The following is a 22,780-nucleotide window of genomic DNA, read 5'->3' as shown; positions in this document are numbered from 1 at the left end:
CTTGAACTTTGTTCTCATATGTTTTAGTTACTATCTATAATGCTTACTGGCATTGATACTAGACCCTGTAGCCTCTCACCGAGAGACAGGAGTATGTTCAACTACGAAATGGCATCAAAATAAATTGCACTTAAAAAATAATTTTTACAGAAATCAATTTTTTTCATTATTTTCTTTTCTTTCAATCCCAATAGAATTATGGGAATCAACGGCGGCTATTTTCCGGCAATCCGCCGGGTATTTTTTACTGTTCTGTTTGTATTTTGTCGGATTTTTTTAAATAGTTTTCCCAATCCATTCTTAGTGAATTGTAGGTCTTGTTTTATTTAGCTAACAAAATTTCTTTGAATTGTTTCAGCATTTGTTCTGCTAAGTTTTTTTACAATTCAAAGAATTTAAATTGTATTGGGTTGCTGTCTTTTGTTTAAGATCTGTTCACACATTTTCATGATTTTGAAGTCAAATCGGAGTAGTGACTTTGGTCACGCCGAAACAGGAATTGGAGCGAAAAAGCGAGTGGTTTTGCGGCGTTAATTTTTTTCGCTCTAAATTTAAAGTAGAGCGAGAAAACGGTGTTTGAACAAAAATTCGCTTTCACGCTAGTGATTTGATGTTCGCATGCGGCAATTTCAGGTTGGGTTTTCTCTTTTTTCAATTTTTTGGATCGGATTATTTGTAAATGGTTTTCCCAATTCATAGTTCACTGTAGGACTAGTTTCTGTTAGAATCAAATTGCCATTTCTCGCTAGTGATTTTTTGTTCCCGCTAGAGGCGTTTTGACATTGATTTTCTGATTTTTTTCGTTTTTTATCTGATTTTCTTTAGAAAGGTTTATTTCATTTCTCTCGTAGTCCGTAGTCCTTTCTAGGTCTAGTTTTTTAGTCAATGAAAATTCTTCGAATTGTACGTCAGGACTTGTCCAGCTATGTTTTTTTTCTTTCGGTTTAACTTTTGGTCACGTTTTTTGTTTTACATTAGGCAGGATTTTCACTTTCGACTCATGACTTACGTCACTCGATGTTTCAACTGAATTGATTTCAAGTTATTTTACCTTTTGAGTTAAGCAATGTCGTGAATACGGTCAATGTCTAAAGAGCAAAATTGAAAGAAACGAGATAAACCGATAAAATCCGGTCATTAAGTCATGGTGCATTATGTTGTCAAAGTTCATGAGAGGCATTGCTAGCCGGCAATAGTACTAATCTCGTTCGATTTCAGTATACAAGCTGATTTATGTAGAGTTTTTAAATCTAAAATCTGGGCAACTAATTGGAACATTTCTTTGAAATTAGAAAGAAATTCTTTTAATTTCTATCTCATGCTTTTTCTTTTTCTGTTTCAATTCCGATGCGCGTCAAGAGTGGTACCACGGCGGATAGTTTCGGCAATTTGCCGACTATATCTATGGACTTTTACTGATAGTGTAGATTTTGTCTTCATTGGTGACAGAAGATGTCTACCCGACATTGCCATTCGCTATGTCTGCTTTTGACTATGATACTTCTAAAATTAACTGGTAGATGATTTTTGGTAGAAAATTTCAACATGTAGAATTTCATAAGCCCTTGAGCAGAAACAGCAATGATGCAATTCGGAAATTGTGTTGCGAATGCAAAGTAAGCGTATATTTATATATGTATATAAACTAAGCAGCGTATGTTTGTAAGCGTGTAAGCGTATATATTTGAATTGAATAGCAAGCAATCAAGGCGGCATAGCGCAGACGGTACTGCACTGGACTCCGAATCGAAGGGTCGCTGGTTCGAGCCCCCGACTACGACCAAATTGGCAAAGCAAAATCAGTATTCTAATACATGTACCTTGAGCAACGGACTGTTAGAGAGCGGTTTTGGGCCGAACCAGCCCGATTTAGACTAAGATGACTTAGATATAAAATTATTAGAGTATCAAAACGCTTTGAATGGTTCAATTTTAAGGCCAATGCAAGGCCAAATTACGTCATACATGAACTGAATCGACCGATATTGGCTAGCAAAAGGCTAACAGGTAGTGTCTAGCCTTTTTGCCGCCAATGTTACTTTGAATAACTTTTGTTAACGTTGTGAAGTGAACCTCTTATATGTCGTATGTTATGTACACAAGCTATAGTTGGCATAAAAAGCCGTTTCTTGAATCTTATTCGATTCGTAATTGTTGAATAAAGATTTCCCGTCTTCCGTTTTGTTACATTCGAGTTTATTGTCGGATACAAGGCTCGAATATTTGGTCCACCACGTGAGAAAAAACCAGGACGAGGATTTTTCGTTCTTACATCGACTTCTATCGGTCAGGGGCCGGCTCAACGTTGGTGATAGTGTTCTGTGGAGCACTGCTAGTGGTTCAGTGTTGCGTAGTGTGACTTTGGCAGTCAGAGGCCGGGTCAACGTTGGTGATAGTGTTCCGTGGAGCACTGCTAGTGGTTCAGTGTCCCGTAGAGTGACTTTGGCAGTCAGAGGCCGGGTCAACATTGGTGATAGTGTTCTGTGGAGCACTGCTAGTGGTTCAGTGTCCCCTAGAGTGACTTTGGCAGTCAGAGGCCGGGTCAACATTGGTGATAGTGTTCTGTGGAGCACTGCTAGTGGTTCAGTGTCCCGTTGAGTGACTTTGGCAGTTAGAGGCCGGGTCAACGTTGGTGATAGTGGTCCGTGGAGCACTGCTAGTGGTTCAGTGTTGCGTAGTGTGACTTTGGCAGTCAGAGGCCGGGTCATCGTTGGTGATAGTGTTCCGTGGAGCACTGCTAGTGGTTCAGTGTCCCGTAGAGTGACTTTGGCAGTCAGAGGCCGGGTCAACGTTGGTGATAGTGTTCCGTGGAGCACTGCTAGTGGTTCAGTGTCCCGTAGAGTGACTTTGGCAGTCAGAGGCCGGGTCAACATTGGTGATAGTGTTCTGTGGAGCACTGCTAGTGGTTCAGTGTCCCGTTGAGTGACTTTGGCAGTCAGAGGCCGGGTCAACGTTGGTGATAGTGGTCCGTGGAGCACTGCTAGTGGTTCAGTGTTGCGTAGTGTGACTTTGGCAGTCAGAGGCCGGGTCATCGTTGGTGATAGTGTTCCGTGGAGCACTGCTAGTGGTTCAGTGTCCCGTAGAGTGACTTTGGCAGTCAGAGGCCGGGTCAACGTTGGTGATAGTGTTCCGTGGAGCACTGCTAGTGGTTCAGTGTCCCGTAGAGTGACTTTGGCAGTCAGAGGCCGGGTCAACATTGGTGATAGTGTTCTGTGGAGCACTGCTAGTGGTTCAGTGTCCCGTTGAGTGACTTTGGCAGTCAGAGGCCGGGTCAACGTTGGTGATAGTGGTCCGTGGAGCATTGCTAGTGGGTCAGTGTCCTGTGGAGTGACTTTGACAGTCAGAGGCGTGGTCGGGTAACTTCATAACGACGTGAGGAGCATAGAGTTCCAAAACTGTAAGCTCAACTGTTGGGACTACTTTAGTAGTTGATCAGACGTTGTCAGACTCTTAAACTTGGTGCTAATATTTTACACTGGCGGCACATACTTAGCCTAGATATACTTTTGAACCCATAGCACTAAGCCGAAAACCTTCGGGTGCTCAGTTAGCCGAATAACGTTGAGTGCTGAATTAGCCGAATAACTTCGGGTGCTCAGTTAGCCGAATAACTTTGGGTGCTCAATTAGCCGAATAACTTCGGGTGCTCAATTAGCCGAATAACTTTGAGTGCTCAATTAGCCGAACAACTTCGGGTGCTCAATTAGCCGAATAACTTTGGGTGCTCAATTAGCCGAATAACTTTGGGTGCTCAATTAGCCGAATAACTTTGGGTGCTCGATTAGCCGAATAACTTTGTGTGTTCAATTAGCCGAAAATTTTTTGGGCGTTCACTTAGCCGAAAATTTTTGGGTGTTCACTTAGCCGAAAAATTTTTGGGTGTTCAATTAGCCGAAAATTTTTTGGGTGTTCAATTAGCCGAAAAATTTTTGGGTGTTCACTTAGCCGAAAAATTTTTGGGTGTTCAATTAGCCGAAAATTTTTTGGGTGTTCAATTAGCCGAAAAATTTTTGGGTGTTCACTTAGCCGAAAAATTTTTGGGTGTTCAATTAGCCGAAAATTTTTAGTGTGTTCACTTAGCCGAAAAAAATTTGGGTGTTCAGTTAGCCGAAAATTTGTTGGGTGTTCAATTAGCCGAAAAATTTTTGGGTGTTCAATTAGCCGAAAAATTTTTGATGTTCAATTAGCCGAAAAATTTGGGTGTTCAGTTGGCCGAAAATTTTTGGGTGTTCAATTAGCCTAAAATTTCTTGGGTGTTCAATTAGCCGAAAATTTTTGTATTCAATTAGCCGAAAAATTGGGTGTTCATTTAGCCGAAAACTTTTAGCAGTTCACTTAGCCGAATTCAATGCTTTTTATAGTAGGTGCTAGTTCATTGAGCCGCACAATAAACAAACTACGGGACCCTCAGTATACACGACACCTTAATACATCTATAGCTGAGCCCGGACTCAGTTTTAAGGCCGTTAAACAGAGAAAGACCGTACAATTTAAGCTCAAATACGAGTACCCACAGGCAAGTGAAGTAATAATTTGGCACGACGCTATAAACAATAGCTTAACACCCCATCATAACAATAACCATAGCCCTTGTATCTGCGTCTGAACTCATTCAAGAACTTTACGCAATCGAAAATAAGATAAAAGCTATTGTTTACTGTCCACGACAGGGCGCCCCAGATATCTTCGAGGACCTGAAGCAAACAAGTTTTGTCGTGGTTCACGTCATAAAAGACCTCCTATCAAAGCGCAAAGCCAAGGATCCTTCGATTCTGAACGACTATTTGCAACTTCATCCGCCCTTCTGCTGTGAAATAAAATCACTCTCTATTGTGAGATTTCATAGCGCCAACCTAAATTGTCTGATAAAAAAGACCAGACCAAAAAGACTTAACCAGCGCCGTCGAAAAGCTCGAGCAAACAGGGCTGCCGCTCTCGAAGGGAACTCTGCTGACGAGCCGTGGCTAGCTTAAGTGCAAGGCTATAGCTTGTTTGCAGTTTTTTCCTCGTTAGTGGTTGATCTGTTCTTTTGAGCCTTTAAGAAACTAAATTCTAGTCCGTTTCCCAATTCCTCATAGTGTATTTGATTTACGAAATTATTGCTTGTAACGATTCTCCTTTCTTATTCTTTTGCTGGTAAGAGTCATCTGAAATTCTGAATATTGTATTAAGTGTGCCTAATTCATTGAAACAAATATCTAACATTTAATACCGTTGTTTTCAAGATGGAAGCTCAGGCCATCAAGTTGTCTGAAGCTAGATCTAAAGTTGAATTAAGTGTGAATGACTTGTACAAAAGAATCGACGAAGCAATAAATAGTAAAACACGAAAAACAAAAGTCGAGACATTAGTTAACAAAGCAAAGGAACTCTTGTCAACAGCAATTGACAAAAACGATCAACTGGTTCAGTTAGCCTCACGACATCCAAATAAAATAAAACTTACTGAGGAGCTTGAACTTTGGCTCAAAGAAGCAAGCGAAACTCATGACAATTATGTAGCAAAAGCACGACAATACATTGAGCTCAGTGATGAGACAATTGGAGAATCAACATTCCGCCGAAAAACATCAAGCTGTGGATCGAAAACTGTCTCAATCTCGTCTAGCCAGAGGAGAAGAGAACAGGAAATAGCAAGACTTCAACGAGAAGAGATTGAGAGAGAGAGAGAATGAGAACATAATCAAACTCGCTCAACAAAAGCATCAATTAGAGCTAGACACAATTAGCGAAGAGAACAGGAAAAGATTGTTTGACGCAAAAGTCAAGGAGATTCGGGCAATGGAGTCATCCGATGAGAGCCTTGACGGTGATCTCGGGGAGCAAACATTTTTAAAAAATGATAAAAATTCTGAGCGTGTAACAGAATGGGTTGACAGTTCAGTGGCAAACAATATTTTGTCTACAACTCTTCGTTCAAACCGCGCAGACAACGAAAATTCAAGAAAATGGTTTCCTCCAAGCTTCGAACTCATTACCACCACATGAAACGGATAATCTCCTAACAGGCCCTTCGATGCTGCAAAATTCGGTGAACGCTCCAAACGCAGCACCAGGTCCGTTATTGCAGCAAAGCAATCATTCACCACCAAAGGACGGTAACCCGCGTGAAAACGTCGTCCGTACTCCCAAAGGAGTATCATATTTTTTGTCTTTTGGAAAGGAAGACAGACAGACCAGTCCGCAGGCAAGTAATAACGTCGCTAACCAGACCGCTGATACGGGAGCATCAGCGCCTCAACCCTCACAGTTGCCAGAACCCTCGAGCTGGGCACCAGTCCCCAGCGCAGTTTCATATTTGAATCAACCAGATCATCATTTAGCAAACATAAACAACCCCACATTGACAAACTTGCCATCTATTACTTCTGATCATCAGAACGTACAATACCCTGTCCAAAACATGCAACGTAGTTTTTATCCCATGGCTAGCCACCTCCTGCCAAACATGACTTTGTGGCATGTACCTCATCCGGCAACCGTAACTTCCTCACATCCTCAACAAGTTCAACAACAAGTTTTGCAAACAAATTTGAATAAACCTGTTGTATCCTATTCAAGTGGAGGTACAACCTACTACAACCAAAACCCGTTTTCCGCTGCAACCTTTATCGGTCAACACAACCCATCGTCATTACCGGTGCAGTACGGTTTGTATTCAAACCCAATGCTGCCCTACGCAACCATGCCAGCCAATATTACTGGTACCTTCCATTCGTATCATCCATCAACATCTGTTGCTCCCGCACACAATAATTCCTTCAATGTTAAGGATCTAGCGGACGCAATAACCTCCAGTCAACTCAATCCATTACCAAAATGGACGCTTGCGCAATATAATGGGGACCCACTTCTCTGGCATGAGTGGATAGGGCAGTTCAAAATTGCCATAGACTCTCAAAACCTCTCTGATGCAGCAAAATTAACTTATTTGAAAACTCTTCTAACCGGAAGAGCTAAAAAATCCATTGAGCAGTTTGCGTATAGTGGTGCATTGTATAACGATGCCATGAAAGTTCTGGAACGGAAATTCGGCCAACCCCAAGCCGTAGTTGGCGCTCACCTTGATAAACTTAACAATTACCCGCCCTTAAAAATGCACAATTCGGAAAATGTAATTGCTTTCGCATCAGTAATTTCAAGTTTAGTTGGAGTTTTTCAGTCATTGTCATATGACGCCGATTTGCGTAGCTCATCTTTACTGAATCAAGTGGTACAAAAGCTCCCGCCCAATCTTAAGGAATCCTGGTGTTCACATATAGTGAAAAGGCAGTGGCTCAGGCCTACCTTGTTAGAATTCAACGATTGGTTGCAAGAAAAAGCTGACACACATGACCGCATGAAAGCAGTCAAATTTAAGACTAAGACAGACGAACCACCAGTTGTAAATAAAACAAAAACAACTTCAAAGGCTTTCGCGTCAAACTCAAAAGTTGCCGACGCAAAACAGAAGAACCCGTCAACAAGAAACGGGAACGATCTTGGTTGCCCGCACTGCAAGGCAAATCACCCAATTTGGAAATGCCCGAAATTCAAAAGTGAAAACCCAACTCAGAGAGCGAAAATTGTAGCCGAACATAGACTATGCTTCTCCTGTCTCAATGGTTCCCATCAATTTAGAAATTGTCCCAACCCACGAAAGTGCAAACAACCTGGTTCCACTAGTACACATAATATTCTGTTACACGGTTCCGAACGCATCTTCACTAAGAACAATGCAAAGAAACCAAGTGAAACGAAAAGCGTCACGGATCCACCGCAGTCAACATCTCTAGTTACACTCAATTCGGGAAACATCTGTACTCCCAATCAAGATGGAAACTCGTCATCTTTCCCTGCTGTGTCCGACGTTAAAGGTCTTTTACAGGTTAAGGAAGTACAACTCAAAGGCCCCACAGCTAAGGAAACAAAAGTGCTGGCTTTATGTGATCCTGCCTGCAGTCACTCGTGGATTGCGGCAAGTGCTGCGGCAAGACTCAATCTGAAAGGTTCACCTCTTAAACTGACTGTTTGCGGAATAAATGCAAAACAAGACATTGATACACTTATTACAGACGTGACAGTTAAACCATTAGGTGATAACACCTGTGAGTTTCGACGTAAGTCCATACATAAGAGACACGCTAAATGTTGGTTCTGATATTATCAATGTACCTCAACTACAGGAAACATATCCGTATTTAAGTGTGCTAGATCCCGTTCAGTACAGTTACTCAAATGTCGAAATGATTCTAGGCCAAGACGTTTACCATGCAATCCGACCTATCGAATATTTTGAAAGCGATTCAAAATGTGCGCCCGTTGCCGTCCGTCTTCCAATTGGTTGGGTTCTAAGTGGACCTCTGCCTGCCACTTCTAGTTTCATATCCTCATGTTTTAAAATTGTTACTGAACCAGAAACAGATCTAGCCGAACAACTGAAGTCCTGGTATGACATGGAGTCATACGGAGCTGTAAAAGAGGTTGACCCCAGGTCTTCTTCAGACCGTAGAGCAGTTGAAATACTAGAAAAGACAACTTTTAATGACGGAAAACGGTATCAAGTTGGTATGCTGTGGTCAAAAGACGACCTTCATTTACCGAATAACTACTACTCAGCACTCGTTCAACTGAAGTCCCTTGAAAAAAGACTTTTCAGGGACCAAGACCTCCGAGTGAAGTACGAAACGAGCATTAAGGACGACGTAGACAAAGGCTATGTGATTCAAGTGCTTAACTCTAAAGATCCCAGTGAACGGTCTAGACGCGAATGGTACTTGCCTCATCACCCCGTCGTTAATCCCAATAAGCCAAACAAGATGAGAAGGGTGTTAAATGGTGCGGCAAAATTTCATGGAACATCATTAAATAAATCATTGTTGACAGGTCCTGATTTACTTCAGCGTTTGATTCATACTCTTATCCGCTTCCGCCAGTATCAGTACGCAGTCTCTGCTGATATAGAAGGCATGTTCCTCCAGGTTGGAGTGCTTCCTCAGGATCAACCGTGCCTTAGATTTTTGTGGCGGGAGGATCCATCAACTGATGTGATGGTATATCAGTACACCAGGCATATCTTTGGTGCGAAAGACTCGCCCACATGCGCGAATTATGCCCTCCAACGAACAGCCAAGGACAATAGCCGTCAGTACCCAGATGCATCGCAAGCTGTGTTGGAAAAGTTTTATATGGACGACTACCTCGACTCCTTAGACGAACCAGAGAAAGCACTGAAGAGAGCCAAGGAACTCGTAGAACTACTTATGTTGGGAGGATTTAAATTAACAAAGTTTGTAAGCAGCGTTCCACACCTGCTCGATGAACTCGACAACAGCTTCAAAACCAATGACCAAGAAGAGCCAAAAGTTATTGGAATTTCTCAGGAAGAAGCCTCATCACACGTATTGGGTCTGAAATGGGACCACAAAAAAGACACACTAGTTGTCAGCCGTGGAACAAAGTACGTGGACAACAAAAACGTAACTCAACGCCTAGTACTTAGTTTAGTTTCAAAAGTCTTTGACCCAATTGGGTTAGTAGCCCCCTTCAGTTACCGCCCGACTGTTGCTGAAAGATATATGGAGGTTGAGTGGTCAAGACTGGGACAAGGTGCTGCCCGATGACATGATTGATAGGTTCAGTGCATGGAGTTCAGATTTACCCAAATTAGGAAACCTAACAGTCGCTAGGAGTTTTTTCTCTGGCGAGTTCGACTCAACTGAGCTTCATGTTTTCGGGGATAGTTCCCAGGAAGTCTTCAGCGCTGTTGCCTTCCTGAGATCAAAAGTAAGGTCAGGACCCACTACGCATACCGAAATTGCCTTTATTTTAGGAAAAGCAAGAGTTGCACCCATGAAATGTTTGACCGTACCCAAACTCGAACTTCAAGCAGCCCTCCTAGCAACGCGCCTAAAGGTAGACATATATAAAGCTTTAACAATTCCTCTTAGTAAAATGTTCATGTGGACAGATAGCACGACTGTGCTTCAGTGGCTGAGATCCTTCGATAAACAGCCCATCTTTGTTGCCAATAGGGTTTCGGAAATATTGGAGTCCACAACAGTCGACCAATGGTTTCATGTACCATCGACAGACAATCCCGCGGACGCTGGTACAAGGGGAATGTCAGCCGATGGCCTGTGTGCCAGTAGCTGGTTGAAAGGTCCAATTTTCCTGTTTACGTCAGATTTTCCTTTCCAGCCAAATAACGAGATATTAGGCAATCTGAAGAAACCGTTAACCAGTCCCTTGGGCGATCCGGTTCAAAAACAAGAAAGCAGTCTTGCGAGCAACGTTTCCTACGAAGAAAAACTGTTCGATTACACAAAATTTAGCTCCTACTTTAAACTAGTTAGGATAACCGCTTATCTCCTCCGCATCCTCCCGAAGCACGCCCATTTCCGGTCATCAGATGCTTCAATTCTTAGGCCCGATGAACTCCAGGTTGCTGAAGCAAAACTTCAGTACCTCGTTCAATCTGAATCATTCCCGTTCGAGAAAAAACAACTTCTGGATGAAAAGCACCTTATCAGAAAAAGCCCAATCTCACCGTATACCCCTTTCATTGGTCCCAATGCTCTGATCAGATCTAGTGGCCGCATCAAACTATTAGTTGAAGCTGACTATGACATCAAACACCCCATCATACTTGATAGCCGTCACCCCGCTGTAAGGCTCTTTCTGAAAAAAGAGCATTTAGTTAACCACCACGAGGGCATTGACTTTTTGCGAGCTTGCATACAACGACGCTACGCAGTCCTGAAACTGCGTTCCGCATTACGGTCTATCAAATTTAACTGCGTATTATGCCGTAAGCGTAGCAAAAAGTCCGTTCAGCCAATGATGGCCGACTTACCGGCCGAACGTCTTTCCTATGGTTCCCCTCCCTTCTTCAATACGGGAATGGATTATTTCGGCCCATTTTATGTATCAGTAAAACGCTCAAGTGAAAAGCGTTGGGGCTTCCTTTTCACGTGCCTCACAACACGCGCCTTGCATATTGAGGTTGTGCCATCGATGGACATGAATTCCTGCGTTATGGGAATTGAAAGGTTCATTGCTCGGAGAGGAAAACCCCGCGTCCTTTGGTCGGATAATGGAACCAACTTTATTGCTACCGAGAAGGAACTATCATTGTGTATACAGAGTTGGAATCAAAAATTCATTGCGAGTCAAATGTCTGAAAGGGGAATCTTGTGGCACTTCAATCCACCATCTGCCCCACATCATGGTGGCTCGTGGGAACGAATGGTTAGGAGTGTTAAACGCACTTTCTATGCAGTTCTTGGCAACCGACGTCTTACTGACGAAGTCTTACAAACGACATTCTGTTTAGTTGAATCAACTTTAAATAACAGGCCACTTACCCCTGTAAGCTCTGACCCTACGGAACTTGATGCCATAACACCTAATCACTTCGTTCTCGGAAACAGGTCAAGCACTGTGCCTTCGCTTTTGTCAGAAGAGGACTTCGACCACCGCAAGAGATACGTGCGAGCTCAGTGCTACGCGGACTCAATTTGGAAAAGGTGCCTAGCTGAATATGTCCCAAACTTGAATCGTCGCAGTAAATGGTCCACACCGTCAAACACAGAGCTTAAATCTGGGGATCTTGTATGGGTGGCCGACGAATTGAGCCCCCGTGGACACTTCCCCATGGGTCGCATTGAAAACCTCCGTTATGGCAACGATGGCATTGCCCGTTCGGCTGAGATAAGGACAAATGCTGGTAAGTATATCCGACCGGTTGTAAAACTAATACCTGTTTTAGAAACAACACTTTCGGGGCCGGAGGATGTTGCGAATGCAAAGTAAGCGTATATATATATATATATATGTATATAAACTAAGCAGCGTATGTTTGTAAGCGTGTAAGCGTATATATTTGAATTGAATAGCAAGCAATCAAGGCGGCATAGCGCAGACGGTAACGCACTGGACTCCGAATCGAAGGGTTGCTGGTTCGAGCCCCCGACTACGACCAAATTGGCAAAGCAAAATCAGTATTCTAATACATGTACCTTGAGCAACGGACTGTTAGAGAGCGGTTTTGGGCCGAACCAGCCCGATTTAGACTAAGATGACTTAGATATAAAATTATTAGAGTATCAAAACGCTTTGAATGGTTCAATTTTAAGGCCAATGCAAGGCCAAATTACGTCATACATGAACTGAATCGACCGATATTGGCTAGCAAAAGGCTAACAGGTAGTGTCTAGCCTTTTTGCCGCCAGTGTTACTTTGAATAACTTTTGTTAACGTTGTGAAGTGAACCTCTTATATGTCGTATGTTATGTACACAAGCTATAGTTGGCATAAAAAGCCGTTTCTTGAATCTTATTCGATTCGTAATTGTTGAATAAAGATTTCCCGTCTTCCGTTTTGTTACATTCGAGTTTATTGTCGGATACAAGGCTCGAATAAATTGAGTAAGTAATGCTGTCTTTAAACAATATCATTTGTTGCACTGAAGATTGTTTTATATAGGTCTTGTTTTATTTAGTGAATAAAATTTCTTTGAATTGTGTCAGCATTTGTTCTGCTAAGTTTTTTACAATTCAAAGAATTCGCATTGTTTTGGGGCGCTGTCTTTTGTTTAAGATCTGTTCACATATTTTCATAATTTTTGAAGTCGAATTGGAGTAGTGATTTTGGTTACGCTGAATCAGGAAATGGATACTTTTTAGTCACGCTTATACACGAAGTGGAGCGAAAAGGCCAGTGGTTTTTGGGCGTGAATTTTTCTTGCTCTAATTTTGAACAAAAATTGAAACTAAAATTTGCTCTATCGCTGGTGGTTTTTTGTTTAAAGGCGGCATTTTGACCTCAATTTTTAAAAGCCGCCTTCATCTTCTCGACCGGCTTTTTTAGCGCTCCTATTTTTTTTACTTCGTCGAAATTTTTTTCGCTTTACCATTTTGCCGCTTTTTTGACATTTTGCGTGAAATTTTCTTTGACTTCTCTAGTCTAGTTTCCATCTTCTCTCGTTCTTCTAAAAGTGATTTTGAACATCAGTTGCTCAGCAAAGCAATTCAAAATGAAGAGAGTTAGTATTTAAAAAATCAAAGTCAGAAATAGAAACGGGATAAACCCATAAAGCCCATTTTTAGATGCCCGGTACTTGATTTTTCTCATATGTTTTAGTTACTATCTATAATGCTTACTGGCATTGATACTAGACCCTGTAGCCTCTCACCGAGAGACAGGAGTATGTTCAACTACGAAATGGCATCAAAATAAATTGCACTTAAAAAATAATTTTTACGGAAATCAATTTTTTTCATTATTTTCTTTTCTTTCAATCCCAATAGAATTATGGGAATCAACGGCGGCTATTTTCCGGCAACCCGCCGGGTATTTTTTACTGTTCTGTTTGTATTTTGTCTGATTTTTTAAAATAGTTTTCCCAATCCATTCTTAGTGAATTGTAGGTCTTGTTTTATTTAGCTAACAGAATTTCTTTGAATTGTTTCAGCATTTGTTCTGCTAAGTTTTTTTTACAATTCAAAGAATTTAAATTGTATTGTGGTGCTGTCTTTTGTTTAAGATCTGTTCACACATTTTCATGATTTTTGAAGTCAAATTGGAGTAATGATTTTGGTCACGCCGAAACAGGAAATGGAGCAAAAAAGCGAGTGGTTTTGCGGCGTTAATTGTTTTCGCTCTAATTTCAAAGTAGTGAGAAAACGGTGTTTGAACAAAAATTCGCTTTATCGCTAGTGATTTGATGTTTACATGCGGCACTTTCAGGTTGGTTTTTCTCTTTTTTTTTCAATTTTTTGGATCGGATTTTTTTGTAAATGGTTTTCCCAATTCATAGTTCACTGTAGGACTAGTTTCTGTTAGAATCAAATTGCCATTTCTCGCTAGTGATTTTTTGTTCCCGCTAGAGGCGTTTTGACATTGATTTTCTGTTTTTTGTTTTTTTATCTGATTTTCTTTAGAAATGTTTATTCCAATTCTCTCATAGTCCGTAGTCCGTTCTAGGTCTAGTTTTTTAGTCAATGAAAATTCTTTGAATTGTACGTCAGGACTTGTCCTGCTATGTGTTTTCTTTCGGTTTAACTTTTGGTCACGTTTTACATAAGGCAGGATTTTCTCGTTTGACTCATGACTTACGTCACTCGATGTTTAAACTGAATTGATTTTTAATTCTTTTACTCTTTTAGTTAAGCAATGCCGTGAATACGGTCAATGTCAAAAGAGCAAAATTGAAAGAAACGAAATAAACCGATAAAACCCGGTCATTAAGTCATGGTGCCTTATGTTGTCAAGGTTCATGAGAGGCATTGCTAGCCAGCATTAGTATTAAGCTCGTTCGATTTCAGTATACAAGCTGATTTATGTATAGTTTTTAAATCTAAAAAACTGGGCAACTAATTAGAACATTTCTTTGAACTTAGAAAGAAATTCTTCCAATTTCTATCTCATGCTTTTTCTTTTTCTGTTTCAATTCCGATGCTCGTCAATAGTGGTACAACCGCGGCTAGTTTCGGCAATTTGCCGACTATGTCTGTGGACTTTTACTGATAGTGTAGATTTTGTCCTCATTGGTGACAGTAGATGTCTACCCGACCTTGCCATTCGCTATGTCTGCTTTTGACCATGATACTTTTAAAATAAACTGATAGATGATCTTTGGTTGAAAATTTCAACATGTAGAATTTCATAAGCCCTTGAGCAGAAACAGCAATGATTCAATTCGGAAATTGAGTTAATAATGCTGTTTGTAAACAATATCATTTTTGTTTCACTGAAGATTGTTTTATATAGGTCTTGTTTTGTTTAGTGAATAAAATTTCTTTGAATTGTGTCAGCATTTGGACTGCTAAGTTTTTTTTACCATTCAACAAATTTGAATTGTATTGGGGCGCTATCTTTTGTTTAAGATCTGTTCACACATTTTCATGATTTTTGAAGTTCAATTGGAGTAGTGTTTTTGGTTACGCCGAAACAGGAATTGGAACGAAAAAGCGAGTGGTTTTGCGGCGTCAATTTTTTTCACTTTAATTTTAAAGCAGAGTGAGAAAACTGTTTGAACAAAAATTCGCTTTCACGCTAGTGATTTTATGTTCACATGCGGCAATTTCACGTTGTTTTTTCTGTTTTTTTAATTATTTGGATCGGATTTTTTTCTAAATGGGTTTCCCAATTCATTCATAGTTCATTCTAGGACTGGTTTCTGTTAGAATCAAATTTCCATTTCTCGCTAGTGGTGTTTTTGTTCCCGTTAGAGGCGTTTTGACATTGATTTTCTGTTTTTTTGTTTTTTATCTGGTTTTCTTTAGAAATGGTTATTCCAATTCTCTCATGGTCCGTAGTCCGTTCTAGGTCTAGTTTTTTTTAGTCAATGAAAATTCTTTGAATTGTACGTCAGGACTTGTCCTGCTATGTTTTTTTCTTTTGGTTTAACTTTTGGTCACGTTTTTTGTTTTACATAAGGCAGGATTTTCACGTTCGACTCATGACTTACGTCACTCGATGTTTCAGCTGAATTTATTTTAAGTTCTTTTACCTTTTGAGTTGAGCTATGTCGTGAATACGGTCAATGTCAAAAGAGCAAAATCGAAAGAAACGAGATAAGCCGATAAAACCCGGTCATTATGTCATGGTGCATTATGTTGTCAAAGTTCATTAGAGGCATTGCTAGCCGGCATTAGTATTAAGCTCGTTCGATTTCAGTATACAAGCTGATTTATGTATAGTTTTGAAATCTAAAAAACTGGGCTACTAATTAGAACATTTCTTTGAACTTAGAAATTTTTCTAATTTCTATCTCATGCTTTTTTGTTTCTGTTTCAGTCCCGATGCGCGTCAAGAGTGGTACCACGGCGGATAGTTTCTGCAATTTGCCGACCATAACTGTGGTTTTTTACTTATAGTGTAGATTTTGTCTTCATTGGTGACAGAAGATGTCTACCCGACCTTGCCATTCGCTATGTCCGCTTTTGACTATGATACTTTTAAAATTAACTGATAGATGATCTTTGGTAGAAAGTTTCAACATGTAGAATTTCATAAGCCCTTGAGCAGAAACAGCAATGATGCAATTCGAAAATTGAGTAAATAATGCTGTTTGTAAACAATATCATTTTTGTTTCACTGAAGATATATAGGTCTTGTTTTGTTTAGTGATTAAATTTTCTTTGAATTGTGTCAGCATTTGTTGTGCTAAGTTTTTTACAATTCAAAGAATTTGAATTGTATTGGGGCGCTGTCTTTTGTTTAAGATCTGTTCACACTTTTTCATGATTTTTTTAAGTCCAATTGGAGTAGTGATTTTGATCACGGCGAACAAGAAATAGAGCGAAAAAGCGAGTGGTTTTGCGGCGTCAATTTTTTTCGCTCTAATTTTAAAGTAGAGTGAGAAAACGGTTTTGACCAAAAATTCGCTTTTACGCTAGTGATTTTATGTTGACATGCGGCAATTTCAGTATGGTTTTTCTGTTTTTCCAATTTTTTGGATCGATTTTTTTTCTAAATGGTTTTCCCAATTCATTCATAGTTCATTCTAGGACTAGTTTCTGTTAGTCAAATTGCCATTTCTCGCTAGTGGTTTTTTGTTCCCGCTAGAGGCGTTTTGACATTGATTTTCTGTTTTTTGTTTTTTTTATCTGATTTTCTTTAGAAATGGTTAGTCCAATTCTCTCATAGTCCGTAGTCCGTTCTAGGGCTAGTTTTTTTAGTCAAAGAAAATTCTTTGAATTGTACGTCAGGAATTGTCCTGCTATGTTTTTTTTCTTTCGGTTTAACTTTTGGTCACGTTTTTTGTTTTACATAAGGCAGGATTTTCACGTTCGACTCATGACTTACGTCACTCGATGTTTCAACTGAATTGATTTCAAGTTCTTTTTCCTTTTGAGTTGAGCAATGTCGTGAATACGGTCAATGTCAAAAGAGCAAAATCGAAAGAAACGAGATAAGCCGATAAAACCCGGTCATTATGTCATGGTGCATTATGTTGTCAAAGTTCATTAGAGGCATTGCTAGCCGGCATTAGTATTAAGCTCGTTCGATTTCAGTATACAAGCTGATTTATGTATAGTTTTGAAATCTAAAAAACTGGGCAACTAATTAGAACATTTCTTTGAACTTAGAAACTCTTTTAATTTCTATCTCATTCTTTTTCTGTTTCAGTCCCGATGCGCGTCAAGAGTGGTACCACGGCGGCTAGTTTCTGCAATTTGCCGACCATATCTGTGATTTTTTTTTACTGATAGTGTAGATTTTGTCTTCATTGGTGACAGAAGATGTCTACCCGACCTTGCCATTCGCTATGTGTGCTTTTGACTATGATACTTTTAAAATTAACTGATAGATGATCTTTGGTAGAAATTTTCAACATGTAGAATTTCATAAGCCCTTGAGCAGAAACAGCAATGATGCAATTCGAAAATTGAGTAAATAATGCTGTTTGTACACAATATCATTTTTGTTTCACTGAAGATTGTTTTATATAGGTCTTGTTTTGTTTAGTGATTAAATTTTCTTTGAATTGTGTCAGCATTTGTTGTGCTAAGTTTTTTACAATTCAAAGAATTTGAATTGTATTGGGGCGCTGTCTTTTGTTTAAGATCTGTTCACACTTTTTCATGATTTTTTTAAGTCCAATTGGAGTAGTGATTTTGATCACGGCGAACAAGAAATAGAGCGAAAAAGCGAGTGGTTTTGCGGCGTCAATTTTTTTCGCTCTAATTTTAAAGTAGAGTGAGAAAACGGTTTTGACCAAAAATTCGCTTTTACGCTAGTGATTTTATGTTGACATGCAGCAATTTCAGTATGGTTTTTCTGTTTTTCCAATTTTTTGGATCGATTTTTTTTCTAAATGGTTTTCCCAATTCATTCATAGTTCATTCTAGGACTAGTTTCTGTTAGTCAAATTGCCATTTCTCGCTAGTGGTTTTTTGTTCCCGCTAGAGGCGTTTTGACATTGATTTTCTGTTTTTTGTTTTTTTTATCTGATTTTCTTTAGAAATGGTTAGTCCAATTCTCTCATAGTCCGTAGTCCGTTCTAGGGCTAGTTTTTTTAGTCAAAGAAAATTCTTTGAATTGTACGTCAGGAATTGTCCTGCTATGTTTTTTTTCTTTCGGTTTAACTTTTGGTCACGTTTTTCGTTTTACATAAGGCAGGATTTTCACGTTCGACTCATGACTTACGTCACTCGATGTTTCAACTGAATTGATTTCAAGTTCTTTTTCCTTTTGAGTTGAGCAATGTCGTGAATACGGTCAATGTCAAAAGAGCAAAATCGAAAGAAACGAGATAAGCCGATAAAACCCGGTCATTATGTCATGGTGCATTATGTTGTCAAAGTTCATTAGAGGCATTGCTAGCCGGCATTAGTATTAAGCTCGTTCGATTTCAGTATACAAGCTGATTTATGTATAGTTTTGAAATCTAAAAAACTGGGCAACTAATTAGAACATTTCTTTGAACTTAGAAACTCTTTTAATTTCTATCTCATGCTTTTTCTGTTTCAGTCCCGATGCGCGTCAAGAGTGGTACCACGGCGGCTAGTTTCTGCAATTTGCCGACCTTATCTGTGATTTTTTTTTACTGATAGTGTAGATTTTGTCTTCATTGGTGACAGAAGATGTCTACCCGACCTTGCCATTCGCTATGTGTGCTTTTGACTATGATACTTTTAAAATTAACTGATAGATGATCTTTGGTAGAAATTTTCAACATGTAGAATTTCATAAGCCCTTGAGCAGAAACAGCAATGATGCAATTCGAAAATTGAGTAAATAATGCTGTTTGTACACATTATCATTTTTGTTTCACTGAAGATTGTTTTATATAGGTCTTGTTTTGTTTAGTGATTAAATTTTCTTTGAATTGTGTCAGCATTTGTTGTGCTAAGTTTTTTACAATTCAAAGAATTTGAATTGTATTGGGGCGCTGTCTTTTCTTTAAGATCTGTTCACACTTTTTCATGATTTTTTTAAGTCCAATTGGAGTAGTGATTTTGATCACGGCGAAACAGGAAATGGAGCGAAAAAGCGAGTGGTTTTGCGGCTTCAATTTTTTTCGCTCTAATTTTCAAGTAGAGTGAGAAAACGGTGTTTGACCAAAAATTCGCTTTTACGCTAGTGATTTTATGTTGACATGCGGCAATTTCAGGTTGGTTTTTCTGTTTTTCCAATTTTTGGATCGGTTTCTTTTAAATGGTTTTCCCAATTTATTCATAGTTCATTCTAGGACTAGTTTCTGTTAGAGTCAAATTTCCATTTCTCGCTAGTGTCTTTTTGTTCCCGCTAGAGGCGTTTTGACATTGATTTTCTGTTTTTTGTTTTTTTTTATCTGTTTTTCTTTAGAAATGGTTTATCCAATTCTCTCATAGTCCGTAGTCCGTTCTAGGGCTAGTTTTTTTAGTCAAAGAAAATTCTTTGAATTGTACGTCAGGACTTGTCCTGCTATGTTTTTTTTCTCTCGGTTTAATTTTTGGTCACGTTGTACATAAGGCAGGATTTTCACGTTCGACTCATGGCTTACGTCACACGATGTTTCAACTGAATTGATTTTAAATTCTTTTACTCTTTAAGTTAAGCAATGCCGTGAATACGGTCAATGTCAAAAGAGGAAAATCGAAAGAAACGAGATAAACCGATAAAACCCGGTCATAAAGCCATGGTGCATTATGTTGTCAAAGTTCATTATAGGCATTGCTAGCCGGCATTAGTATTAAGCTCGTTCGATTTCAGTATACAAGCTGATTTATGTATAGTTTTGAAATCTAAAAAACTGGGCAACTAATTAGAACATTTCTTTGAACTTAGAAAGAATTTCTTTCAATTTCTATCTCATGCTTTTTCTTTTTCTGTTTCAGTCCCGATGCGCGTCAAGAGTTGTACCACGGCGGCTAGTTTAGGCAATTTGCCGACCATATCTTTGGTTTTTTTTACTGATGGTGTAGATTTTTGTCTTCATTGGTGACAAAAGATGTCTACCCGACCTTGCCATTCGCTATGTCTGCTTTTGACTATGATACTTTTAAAATTCACTGATAGATGATCTTTGGTAGAAAGTTTCAACATGTAGAATTTCATAAGCCCTTGAGCAGAAACAGCAATGATGCAATTCGAAAATTGAGTAATTAATGCTGTTTGTAAACAATATCATTTTTGTTTCACTGAAGATTGTTTTATATAGGTCTTGTTTTGTTTAGTGATTAAATTTTCTTTGAATTGTGTCAGCATTTGTTGTGCTAAGTTTTTTTACAATTCAAAGAATTTGAATTGTATCGGGGCGCTGTCTCTTGTTAAAGATCTGTTCACATATTTTCATGATTTTTGAAGTCCAATTGGAGTAGTGATTTTGATCACGGCGAAACAGGAAATGGAGCGAAGAAGCGAGTGGTTTTGCGGCGTCAATTTTTTTCGCTCTAATTTTAAAGTAGAGTGAGAAAACGGTTTTGACCAAAAATTCGCTTTTACGCTAGTGATTTTATGTTGACATGCGGCAATTTCAGGTTGGTTTTTCTGTTTTTTTCCAATTTTTTGGATCGGATTTTTTTCTAAATGGTTTTCCCAATTCATTCATAGTTCATTCTAGGACTATTTTCTAACAGAGTCAAATTGCCATTTCTCGCTAGTGGTTTTTTGTTCCCGCTAGCGGCGTTTTGACATTGATTTTCTGTTCTTTGTTTTTTTTATCTTATTTTCTTTAGAAATGGTTATTCCAATTCTCTCATAGTCCGTAGTCCGTTCTAGGTCTAGTTTTTTTAGTCAAAGAAAATTCTTTGAATTGTACGTTAGGACTTGTCCTGCTATGTTTTTTTTCTTTTGGTTTAATTTTTGGTCACGTTTTACATAAGGCAGGATTTTCACGTTCGACTCATGACTTACATCACTCGATGTTTCAACTGAATTGATTTTAAATTCTTTTACTCTTTGAGTTAAGCAATGCCGTGAATACGGTCAATGTCAAAAGAGGAAAATCGAAAGAAACGAGATAAACCGATAAAACCCGGTCATTAAGCCATGGTGCATTATGTTGTCAAAGTTCATTATAGGCATTGCTAGCCGGCATTAGTATTGAGCTCGTTCGATTTCAGTATACAAGCTGATTTATGTATAGTTTTGAAATCTAAAAACTGAACAAAAATTTGCTTTCACGCTAGTGATTTTATGTTCACATGCGGCAATTTCACGTTTTTTCAGTTTTTTCAATTATTTGGAGCGGATATTTTTCTAAATGGGTTTCCCAATTCATTCATGGTTCATTCGAGGACTAGTTTCTGTTAGAATCAAATTTCCATTTCTCGCTAGTTGTGTTTTTGTTCCCGCTAGAGGCGTTTTGACATTGATTTTCTGTTTTTTTTTATTTTATTTTTTTAATCTGATTTTCTTTAGAAATGGTTATTCCAATTCTCTCATGCTCCGTAGTCCGTTCTAGGTCTAGTTTTTGTTAGGTCTCATGGTTCTAGGTCTCATGGTCCGTAGTCCGTTCTAGGTCTAGTTTTTATAGTCAATGAAAATTCTTTGAATTGTACGTCAGGACTTGGCCTGCTATGTTTTTTTCTTTCGGTTTAACTTTTGGTCACGTTTTTCGTTTTACATAAGGCAGGATTTTCACGTTCGACTCATGACTTACGTCACTCGATGTTTCAACTGAATTGATTTTAAGTTCTTTTACCTTTTGAGTTAAGCAATGTCGGGAATACGGTCAATGTCAAAAGAGCAAAATCGAAAGAAATGAGATAAACCGATAAAACCCGGTCATTAAGTCATGGTGCATTATGTTGTCAAGGTTCATTAGAGGCTTTGCTAGCCGGTATTAGTATTAAGCTCGTTCGATTTCAGTATACAAGCTGATTTATGTATAGTTTTGAAATCTAAAAAACTGGGCAACTAATTAGAACATTTCTTTGAACTTAGAAACTCTTTTAATTTCTATCTCATGCTTTTTCTTTTTCTGTTTCAGTCCCGATGCGCGTCAAGAGTGGTACCACGGCGGCTAGTTTCGGGAATTTGCCGACTATATCTGTGGACTTTTACTGATAGTGTAGATTTTGTCTTTATTGGTGACAGAAGATGTCTACCCGACCTTGCCATTCGCTATTCTGCTTTTGACTATGAAACTTTTAAAATTTACTAGTAGATGATCTTTGGTAGAAAATTTCAACATGTAGAATTTCATAGTCCTTGAGCAGAAACAGCAATGATGCAATTCGGAAATTGAGAAAATAATGCTGTTTTTGTAAATAATATCATTTTTGTTTCACCAAATAGATTGTTTTATATTCGCAAGTGTCATGTACATTTCTTAACGTTTTTGACATTCTTGTTAGCGCTTTTGTGACTATTTTGTTATAATTCCAAAACCTATTCAAACTTGCACTCATTGCAATGCGTGTATTTGTTGTTCATAATTTGAGCTGTTAGTTATTATAACGAACGAATAGTGTAAATTGTATTACCCAGCATAACTGTAGCATATCATCTATCGCAAACATAATTGTGCATTTCATGATTAGAATAATTTTATTTCATACTTCATTAGTGTGAGCACACTCAATTTTTTTCATCACTAAAGTTGTCAGCAAATTGGAAAAGGCGTTTTCAACAAAGAAACCTTGACACAGTTATTAAGGATAGTTATCAAACTTAAGAGTTTTGGGTTTCCATTTTGGCTTTTGGGTTTAAGCTGTCGAATTATGACCTGGGGCCAAGATGAATATATTTGAAAATGAAAAACAACGAGTTAAATTTTCAAGCAAAAATTCAATTAAAAGTAAAACAACTGTCAAGTTTCTATTCATAAGCACCAATTGGAGTATCTGCCTTTTCCTGGCTGTTG

General features: G+C 38.8%; 2 protein-coding genes across 4 annotated transcripts in view; both read left to right on the top strand.

Annotated features, from left to right (window-relative positions):
- LOC142345890 (uncharacterized) overlaps positions 1–22,052 on the top strand; it is a 268,945-nt gene extending 246,893 nt beyond the window's left edge. For 2 of the 3 annotated variants that reach the window (XR_012759362.1, XR_012759360.1), the window contains exon 20: positions 15,781–15,846. The gene's annotated coding sequence lies outside the window, so the exon portion shown is untranslated. Of the gene's footprint in view, positions 1–15,780; positions 15,847–21,904 lie in introns of those variants that run through there. The other variant, XR_012759361.1, reaches the window with a different exon arrangement.
- On the top strand, positions 6,017–12,057 carry LOC142346280 (uncharacterized). Its single transcript, XM_075398794.1, has 6 exons — positions 6,017–8,099; positions 8,236–9,458; positions 9,520–9,765; positions 9,970–11,707; positions 11,750–11,789; positions 11,877–12,057. Exons 1-6 carry the CDS (start codon positions 6,017–6,019, stop codon positions 12,055–12,057), a joined length of 5,511 nt encoding a protein of 1,836 aa, XP_075254909.1.
- Positions 22,053–22,780: the final 728 nt, after the last annotated feature.

This window comes from Convolutriloba macropyga, chromosome 9 (assembly GCF_964194025.1).
Source record: "Convolutriloba macropyga chromosome 9, txConMacr16.3, whole genome shotgun sequence".
NCBI lineage: Eukaryota > Metazoa > Xenacoelomorpha > Acoela > Convolutidae > Convolutriloba > Convolutriloba macropyga.
Note: the sequence above shows the minus strand (reverse complement) of the source record. Positions and strands in the feature narration are given on the sequence as shown.

Bases quoted from the DNA above. Each gene is read 5' to 3' on its own strand.
- LOC142346280 (XM_075398794.1), top strand. From the start codon at position 6,017: ATGCTGCAAAATTCGGTGAACGCTCCAAACGCAGCACCAGGTCCGTTA. The intron at 9,766-9,969 runs GTAAGGTCAGGA...ACTGTGCTTCAG, and splicing joins TTGCCTTCCTGAGATCAAAA to TGGCTGAGATCCTTCGATAA. The intron at 11,790-11,876 runs GTAAGCGTATAT...TGAATTGAATAG, and splicing joins GAGGATGTTGCGAATGCAAA to CAAGCAATCAAGGCGGCATA.